This window comes from Labrus mixtus, chromosome 2 (assembly GCF_963584025.1).
Source record: "Labrus mixtus chromosome 2, fLabMix1.1, whole genome shotgun sequence".
Lineage (NCBI taxonomy): Eukaryota > Metazoa > Chordata > Actinopteri > Labriformes > Labridae > Labrus > Labrus mixtus.
Genome location: NC_083613.1, coordinates 34,932,937 through 34,942,498, shown reverse-complemented (window position 1 = coordinate 34,942,498; position 9,562 = coordinate 34,932,937). Strand labels below are relative to the sequence as shown.

Below are 9,562 nucleotides of genomic sequence, written 5' to 3'. Positions count from 1 at the left end.
CTGACACACTGACCACCACTCACAGCCACAGTCAGAGAAAAAAATGCACCATATTTAAATAATTTCGTAGTACAGCAAAGAAGGTTAATTCATTATTAACTTCAAACAGCGGAGAACTAATTCACAATTTATAATTAAACAATTAAATGACACAGAAATACAGTAAAAACTTCTTCTCTACACATGTCTGTAGTTTTTCGGTCTGAAGTTCTAAATGACCATATAAGGAGCGTCCACGCCATATAAGGAAACAGGCTTCTTTATATGGAGAGAAGTAGTTCCCTACACGTTCGAAACAACACGTCGCCTTGAGGTATCCCTCCGCACAGTCACCGTTACCTCCGTTAATGTTGAATCATAAACCGTGCAGAATGGAGTAACGTAACGTGTCTGATAACAGGTGAGATATTTTAAACAATGTGGGGGAATGTAATCCTTTAAGTCTGTAGAACTACATTCCTCGGCGGACGGATACTGCGGGGTGCTGCTCGTCATTTCCTTATGTGGAGCGGAGTGTGTCAGTGGGCCGGGCCTCCCTCATTACTGTACAGAAACTTTAAACTTTATTCTCTTTTTTATTAATAATCTGATTTTATGTATTGGGAAAATATTTCCCGGTTCTCCCGCTGAGCTCCTCCCGCCGCTCCACCTCCTCTCCCGGTGTTTTGACGGACTTTCTCACGGACTGATGGCTCTACTTGTTGCTAAAGTAACCGCTAACTAATGCTAACTGAAGCCGTCGTTAGCTAGTAAAGCGCAGCTAGCCGTGCAGCTAGCGGGGCAGCTAGTTGACTGTACCCGGAGAGGAGGCACTTATCAGCAGAGGAGTGTGAGAGCTCTGACCCGCCGGGTGGAGGAGGGTTGCAGCCCAGCTCGGGGGAGGGACCAGCGGGGGATGCTATTGGGGAGCGGCGCTGGAATGAGTAGCAGAACCGGCTCCGGGCTGACGTCCGGACCTCACACAGCCTCCGGGACCGAGGAGGACCGGTTCGAGGAACGGGAATTCAGCACCGAGGTGGTCTACAGCGGCTCCGAACCAGACTCTGAATCAGGGGACGATGAGGACACGGTGGGCTCCGGTGGGGACAGGAGGGGGGTGAAGCGGGAGAGGAGGGAGAGGGAGGTCGGGCGGCAGTCAGCCGGCTCCTCCGGGGGCCACAGCGGGGCTTACTGCGGGCTCAGCCCCGGGGTACCAGGGGCCAAACCCGGGAAGAAAACCAGAGGGAGAGTGAAAATCAAGATGGAGTTCATTGACAACAAACTGAGGAGATACACCACTTTCAGCAAGAGGAAGACAGGTATCATGAAGAAGGTGAGCTCACCTGGACAGGTACACAGACAAGAGGGTTTACAGATAATGACATGAAACAGAACTTTATAAAGAAATATAGTTATATACAAGAGTCAGACTGAGACCTGGTACTGATCCTAACAGGTCATCAGACTGAGACCTGGTACTGATCCTAACAGGTCATCAGACTGAGACCTGGTACTGATCCTAACTAACAGGTCTTCAGACTGGGACCTGGTCCTGATCCTAGCTAACAGGTCATCAGACTGAGACCTGGTACTGATCCTAGCTAACAGGTCATCAGACTGAGACCTGGTTCTGATCCTAACTAACAGGTCTTCAGACTGAGACCTGGTCCTGATCCTAACAGGTCATCAGACTGGGACCTGGTCCTGATCCTAGCTAACAGGTCTTCAGACTGAGACCTGGTCCTGATCCTAGCTAACAGGTCATCAGACTGAGACCTGGTCCTGATCCTAGCTAACAGGTCTTCAGACTGAGACCTGGTCCTGATCCTAGCTAACAGGTCATCAGACTGGGACCTGGTACTGATCCTAACAGGTCATCAGACTGAGACCTGGTACTGATCCTAACTAACAGGTCTTCAGACTGAGACCTGGTCCTGATCCTAGCTAACAGGTCATCAGACTGGGACCTGGTACTGATCCTAGCTAACAGGTCATCAGACTGAGACCTGGTACTGATCCCAACTAACAGGTCTTCAGACTGAGACCTGGTCCTGATCCTAGCTAACAGGTCATCAGACTGGGAACTGGTACTGATCCTAGCTAACAGGTCATCAGACTGAGACCTGGTACTGATCCCAACTAACAGGTCTTCAGACTGAGACCTGGTCCTGATCCTAGCTAACAGGTCATCAGACTGAGACCTGGTACTGATCCTAGCTAACAGGTCTTCAGACTGAGACCTGGTCCTGATCCTAACAGGTCATCAGACTGAGACCTGGTACTGATCCTAGCTAACAGGTCATCAGACTGGGACCTGGTCCTGATCCTAGCTAACAGGTCATCAGACTGGGACCTGGTCCTGATCCTAACAGGTCATCAGACTGGGACCTGGTCCTGATCCTAGCTAACAGGTTATCAGACTGGGACCTGGTCCTGATCCTAACAGGTCATCAGACTGGGACCTGGTCCTGATCCTAGCTAACAGGTTATCAGACTGGGACCTGGTCCTGATCCTAACAGGTCATCAGACTGGGACCTGGTCCTGATCCTAGCTAACAGGTTATCAGACTGGGACCTGGTCCTGATCCTAACAGGTCATCAGACTGAGACCTGGTACTGATCCTAACAGGTTATCAGACTGGGACCTGGTCCTGATCCTAGCTAACAGGTCATCAGACTGGGACCTGGTCCTGATCCTAACAGGTTATCAGACTGGGACCTGGTCCTGATCCTAACAGGTCATCAGACTGAGACCTGGTCCTGATCCTAGCTAACAGGTTATCAGACTGGGACCTGGTACTGATCCTAACAGGTCATCAGACTGAGACCTGGTCCTGATCCTAACAGGTCATCAGACTGAGACCTGGTCCTGATCCTAGCTAACAGGTCATCAGACTGGGACCTGGTCCTGATCCTAACAGGTTATCAGACTGGGACCTGGTCCTGATCCTAACAGGTCATCAGACTGAGACCTGGTCCTGATCCTAGCTAACAGGTTATCAGACTGGGACCTGGTCCTGATCCTAACAGGTCATCAGACTGAGACCTGGTACTGATCCTAGCTAACAGGTCATCAGACTGGGACCTGGTCCTGATCCTAGCTAACAGGTCATCAGACTGGGACCTGGTCCTGATCCTAACAGGTCATCAGACTGGGACCTGGTCCTGATCCTAGCTAACAGGTTATCAGAATGGGACCTGGTCCTGATCCTAACAGGTCATCAGACTGAGACCTGGTACTGATCCTAGCTAACAGGTCATCAGACTGGGACCTGGTCCTGATCCTAGCTAACAGGTCATCAGACTGGGACCTGGTCCTGATCCTAACAGGTCATCAGACTGGGACCTGGTCCTGATCCTAGCTAACAGGTTATCAGACTGGGACCTGGTCCTGATCCTAACAGGTCATCAGACTGGGACCTGGTCCTGATCCTAGCTAACAGGTTATCAGACTGGGACCTGGTCCTGATCCTAACAGGTCATCAGACTGGGACCTGGTCCTGATCCTAGCAAACAGGTTATCAGACTGGGACCTGGTCCTGATCCTAACAGGTCATCAGACTGAGACCTGGTACTGATCCTAACAGGTTATCAGACTGGGACCTGGTCCTGATCCTAGCTAACAGGTCATCAGACTGGGACCTGGTCCTGATCCTAACAGGTTATCAGACTGGGACCTGGTCCTGATCCTAACAGGTTATCAGACTGGGACCTGGTCCTGATCCTAACAGGTCATCAGACTGAGACCTGGTCCTGATCCTAGCTAACAGGTTATCAGACTGGGACCTGGTCCTGATCCTAACAGGTCATAAACACAGTCAGGATGTTTGTTGAAGAATGAATTATATGAGAAATAATAAGTAAAACAAACTTAAACTCATGTGACTCCGCCCCCCCGCAGGCGTACGAGCTGTCCACGCTGACGGGCACTCAGGTGTTGCTGCTGGTTGCCAGTGAGACGGGTCACGTGTACACGTTTGCTACGAGGAAGCTGCAGCCGATGATCACGTCAGAGACCGGCAAAGCTCTGATCCAGACCTGCCTAAACTCCCCCGACTCCCCGCCACGCTCAGACCCCTCCTCCGACCAGAGGATGAGCGCCACGGGCTTCGAGGAGACCGACCTCACCTACCAGGTTTCTGAGGCTGACGGCTGCCCTGAGGTTGCCAAGGTAACGCCTCTTTCTCACACAGTATATGCAGATGTCTGCAGGGGGGCGCTGCAACAGTTTTTCAGCTGTTTAAGCCCCGCCCACCTGTCTGTCTCCCCCCCTGCAGGATCTGAACAAACCAGCATTCACTTTGTCCACGGGCAACACGCAGGCCCTGCCCCCCCCCTCCTCCTCCTCCTCCTCGGTGTCCCTGCAGTTGCAGACCAGCGCCCCCTCCTGGCAGCCGCCCTCCTCCACCAACGGCACCGTGCTGAAGACTTCGGCTGGCATCATGCTTCCTGGAAGCCTCACCTTGATGTCAGGTAAGTAGGCGGGGCTTCCTGTCACCTGCTGTCATCTCATTATGATGATGTCACAAGATCAGCAGACTTCACGCTCAACTTCCTGCACTCTGCTTCCTGCTGTTCAGTGTGTTAGCAGCTAACCCTTTCTCTGGCCCCGCCCCCTCCTCACCTGTCTACAGGTGCCACTCTGCCCCCCGGCACACACACCATCCCCCTCAGCCAGCTGCAGGGCTCAATGGCCCCACTGCACTCCTCACCCACACAGCAGACCACGCTGCTCCGCCTCCCCACCACCGTGTCACTGTCAGGTCAGCTGGAGGTCACGCCCACCTGTGTGTGTGTGTGTGTGTGTGTGTGTGTGTGTGTGTGTGTGTGTGTGTGTGTGTGTGTGTGTGTGTGTGTGTGTGTGTGTGTGTGTGTGTGTGTGTGTGTGTGTGTGTGTGTGTGTGTGTGTGTGTGTGTGTGTGCTCAGACCTGAGATCAGCTTCTTCTGTTCTTTGACCGACATCACCATCGTAAACAGAGTTTTATATTTACAGAGAGGAGCGGACATTTATTTTGAATGTGGCAGTGAAGTTGATTTAACTGATGATGTCATAAAGCTTACCTGTGATGTCATCACCAGGTGGAGTCTCTCAGCAGCTACAGACCATCCAGGTGCAGAGCAGCTCAGACACCCACAGCCCCGCCTCCTCCGCAGGTACAACAAACAGAGTCCCGGGTGTGTTGAACCTGCACATTGTGATGTCACTGTGATGTCACTGCTTTGTGTCATAGTGGTGTGACATGTCCAAATATGGTCACTTCCTTTTTTGAAATAACAGCCAACAGCATACTCTTCAGAATATCATTTTAAAATGAACAGACAATTTTAAGGTTGCCATGGTAGCGGCTTGTCAATCCCCGGTTAGCCCCGCTCTAAACGTGTGTTCCCTGTCCGTCTCTCTGCAGCCTCCATCATCACCACCTCCGCCTCCTCAGTCGCAGGTCACATGATGTACCCCGGCGGTCACACGGTCATGTATGCCACGCCCACATCCTCTCTGGGCGACGGAAGCCTCACCTTGCTCAACACCTTCCCCTCCACAGGACACGCCCAGCAACATGACCCCGGTATGTGCCTGTTACCATGGATACCACAGTGTGATTATATTATAACAAAGTGTGTGAGTGTGTGTGTTTAACAAAAAGTGTGTGTGCAGGTTCTCTCCCGCAGGTGTTTCTCACCTCTCTGCCGCCTGTCGCCACCCAGATCCCGATGTCTGCAGTGCAGCTGCACCCGGTACACACACACACACACACACACACACACACACACACACACACACACACACACACACACACACACAGTACTTAATAGGCTGTAACCTTGTTCTGACTTGTGTGTGTGTGTGTCTTTTAGATGGTGATCAGTCAGCAGAGCAGCAGCAGTAACTTGACGGAGCTGCAGGTCGTCAGTCTGGACGTCCACCAATCAAAAGAGGACTGACGAACACACCCACACACAGCTGGACGTCACCCATCATCAGGCGTTTTATGATTTAATCCACTTCCTGTTTATTAAAAAAATAATGTGATATTTTTATGACCAAAGTTTATAAAACTGTCCACATGAGGTTGGTAAAAAAAAAGACTTTTATTTTGTTAATGTAGCTTTATTTTAATGAGCAGAGATCAAACAGACGATGATGTCATCACACTGATGTTCAGGTGACACACTCACCTGTGCGTGTGTGTGTGTTTAGTATGTGTCCGATGAATGTATCAGTTTTTATTCTGTATCTTTTTTTTTATGTGTCAGTTTCTGATTTAAACAAAAAGTGCCAAGAACTGTCGAGCCGTTCTGTCATGGAAACGCCTCTTAAAGGAACAGTACACCTTTTCTTCACACCTGTCATCCATCACACCTGAGCACACAGAATGTAAAGCAGTACAGGTGGGCCCTTTCCAAACGCCACAATTCAGTATGCAGTGCGTATCTTCAGTAGTCTGAACCCTTGTGGTCGTTCTGTGGTCATTTTTTGGGTCCACCTCAGCAGACTGAACATTTCAGCATGGATACTAACTTTGGGGTTTTGTGCAGTATTGTTTGGATGCATCCATTCAGGAAATTAGTTGTATTTTAACTCCCACAATGCAGTGCGAAATGAAATGTTGAAGGGTTGGATTAAAACAAACAAGGATGGATGCGGCCTGTTCGGGTAACGCGCCTTTCAAATGTTAAGATGTTAAATTGTTTTCATGCAAAGTGAAGTTTTTTTTATTTACTGAGCCGTCGTGCAGATCTGATTTAGATTAATGAGTGATGGTGCGTTTGAGGACACTAGGTTTTTTGAGTGATCAGAACAATAACAAGGATCAAACACACCACAAGGTTGTTTTTTTATATAAACTACAGATACAGAGAAAATAATCTTTATTAGTATGTTTTAAAAATGAAATGTTTTATTAGAAAGACATTTAGATGGACTAGTGGTTACTTTGCATGCCCCATGTACGGAGGCTACAGTCCTCAAAGCGGGCAGTCCGGGTTTGGATTTGACCTTTGGCCTTAGCTGCGTGTTGTTCCCCAACTCTCTGATTTCTGACCTTATCTGCTGCCCTCTCTCTGATAAAGGCTTAAAAAGCCCCCAAAAATAAATCTTAAAATCGGGAAAAGATCCAAGAGGATGCCGCTCGTTAAGTCCACCATGTTCCTACAGGAGCCCAAAGTGGACAAATCAAACTCTTTTATATAACTACTGCTCTTTAAATGGAGGCTGAACGTTTTGCAAAATTACCTCGTTCAGTGTTTGTACAACATTCATGTATTTGCTGAACAGGGCCAAATAAATCCATCAATAAAAAGTGAGAGAGGAAATGTGTAGTTGCAATCTCCAGCCACCAGGGGGCGATGAGCTCAACCAAACAACTTCAGGAGCAAACATGACGTCTTTAACTATAATGTGAAATAAAAACAAGTTCAGCCGCAGACCTGATAACTGCTCTCATATCTGACAAACCGAGGGGCGTCCAAAACAGCCATGTGGGGGCGTGTCTTAAAAGCGCCTACCTTCTCTGGTCCAAACAAATCCAGAGACCTTTAAACTTTATTGTAAACATGGACAATGTTACAATGGTAGATTTACAAACACACAAGACACAGAGTATAACACAGGGAGGGTAAACATCTGCATCATCAGTTTATACAAATTAAATCAATCCCAATATTCACGAGTCATCAGGTCCGTTGGGGTTTAGTTCTGAGTTGCAGGATTCATAAAACCCCAGAAGTACATCTTTATAAAATAAATTATTTTCAAAAGAATTTTACAATGAATATAACCAACGCATTTAAAAAAAGATATTATCAGAGGGAAACCTCGGAAACAGGTGTCAGAGCAGGTTATGTCATGATGTTTTGTAGAATAACATCGATAAGGCAGTTTGAAACAGACATCTCGAGGTTTGTTTGTGATTAAGTATCTGAAATAAAGTCCAAACTTTCCCCCTCTGGATATATCTGGACCGTGGTGGATGAGATCTCACATTCCTGACTGAAGGACGAGTTTTTCCTGCTGTGGTTTCATTCAGACCAGGGGAACAAGGTTTTATATGTGACGTCATATACAGCGTCGCTTCCTGAACGCGTCACCGACGCGACACATGCGGCGCTCTTTCTTCCCCCCCGTGTTAGCAGTTAGCAGTTAGCTGATCACCGCGGCGGAGCGAAGCGCAGTTTTAACCGGAATCTCGGTGAGTTTCAGCCGAATACAAAGCTCAGAGAAGATGGCTGCTGCCGGGACACAGGGCAGGAAGAGGCTCCTGAGGGAGGAGGACATGACCAAGGTGGAGTTTGAGACCAGCGAGGAGGTGGACGTCACCCCTACCTTCGACACCATGGGTCTCCGGGAGGACCTGCTCCGCGGCATCTACGCCTACGGTAGGCCGGGGATCCGCGCGGCCTCCAGGGGGGAGAATTAGCTCAGGGTGCTAAAGCTAACCGCGATGCTTTCTACTGTACTATTAAAAATACAAATTAACAGACTAAAGAAACACAAAACGTTAATAATGTATTTTTATGTGACAGAATAACTTTGATTCTCGTGTTTAAATCGCGTTTTTTAAATGTTTACCGGCTTGTTGGTTAGCATTCCTGTTAGCCTCTCCAGCTAACCGCCGCTTTGAGCTGTTTGTTTTTAATGTTTTTACTTGTAATTCCGGAAAACGAGACAAACTCTGCAGATAACATTTCATAAAAGTGAACAGAGTGTGTGTGGTTGAACTCGGTGCTCAGGTAAACTCTTGTTGAGTTTCTGTTGTTTAAAATGTCCGAAACCTTTTTAATCTGTTAGTTTGATTATCAAAGAGTTCAAACTCCTCCTGAAAGTGGATCAAAAACATTTTCCACAGATGTTTGTTGAGAGTGTTTGAGGGATAAATCGTGAATATCGATTCACCATCTCTACAGATCGAAGACATCAGCTGATTTATCAGAAAAGTTTCTCTCTCTTCTCCTGGTATCAGTATCGACTCCAAACATCCTGGATCCACATCAAGTTCCAGATCCAGATCAAGATTCAGATCCGGATCAAGTTCCAGATCCACTTTATTTTCTCACTGAGACGTTTGTCTTTGTCGTCCCCTCGTGCTGCAGCTACCAAAAGACAACAATCAAACATTAAACCATAAACATTATTTAGAGCCGCTTTAATGAAATGATTTATCTGAGACTGCCGTCAGTATAACACCCCCCCCCCCTTTCTGGAGGGGCAGAACGCTGCAGGGCTGCCGGGGGAGGGAGTCTCTAAGAGGTTTCAGAGGCTTGAAGGTGAAATTCTTGGTTTCGTATCGTAACTATGGCGTGATTTGTAAAACGAGCCGTTTAGCGCCCTCTGCAGACTCAAACACACGTTTACGTCGTGATCTGAATCACGTTCAGTTTGAACATCCTGCAGGAGTTTAGTGAGCGTGTGAAAAGCACTAACAGGAGTTTGATGGTGTTTCAGGGTTTGAGAAACCGTCTGCGATCCAGCAGAGAGCGATCAAACAGATCATCAAAGGCAGAGACGTCATCGCTCAGTAAGACACACACACACACACACACAGAGACACACACACAGAGACACACACACAGAGACACACACAC

The 9,562-nt window shown here is 48.3% G+C and overlaps 2 protein-coding genes across 7 annotated transcripts in view; both read left to right on the top strand.

Annotated features, from left to right (window-relative positions):
- The first annotated feature begins 321 nt into the window (after positions 1-321).
- LOC132993428 (serum response factor-like) lies at positions 322-6,624 on the top strand. Of its 6 annotated transcripts, none has more exons than XM_061063272.1 (8): positions 326-1,330; positions 3,881-4,150; positions 4,257-4,452; positions 4,614-4,742; positions 5,060-5,155; positions 5,386-5,547; positions 5,637-5,716; positions 5,837-6,624. In XM_061063272.1, exons 1-8 carry the CDS (start codon positions 896-898, stop codon positions 5,921-5,923), a joined length of 1,455 nt encoding a protein of 484 aa, XP_060919255.1. In that variant the 5' UTR covers positions 326-895; the 3' UTR covers positions 5,924-6,624. The 6 variants fall into 6 exon arrangements, with proteins under 6 accessions (XP_060919291.1, XP_060919295.1, XP_060919255.1 ...); XM_061063289.1 differs by having other exon boundaries at positions 328-1,330; positions 5,060-5,134; XM_061063281.1 differs by having other exon boundaries at positions 329-1,312.
- Positions 6,625-8,079: 1,455 nt separating this feature from the next.
- eif4a3 (eukaryotic translation initiation factor 4A3) overlaps positions 8,080-9,562 on the top strand; it is a 6,897-nt gene continuing 5,414 nt past the window's right edge. Inside the window, exons 1-2 of the mRNA XM_061063325.1 lie at positions 8,080-8,356; positions 9,423-9,495. Of these exons, the coding sequence (XP_060919308.1) occupies positions 8,203-8,356; positions 9,423-9,495 (227 nt within the window). The 5' untranslated portion in view covers positions 8,080-8,202. The remainder of the gene's footprint in view (positions 8,357-9,422; positions 9,496-9,562) is intronic.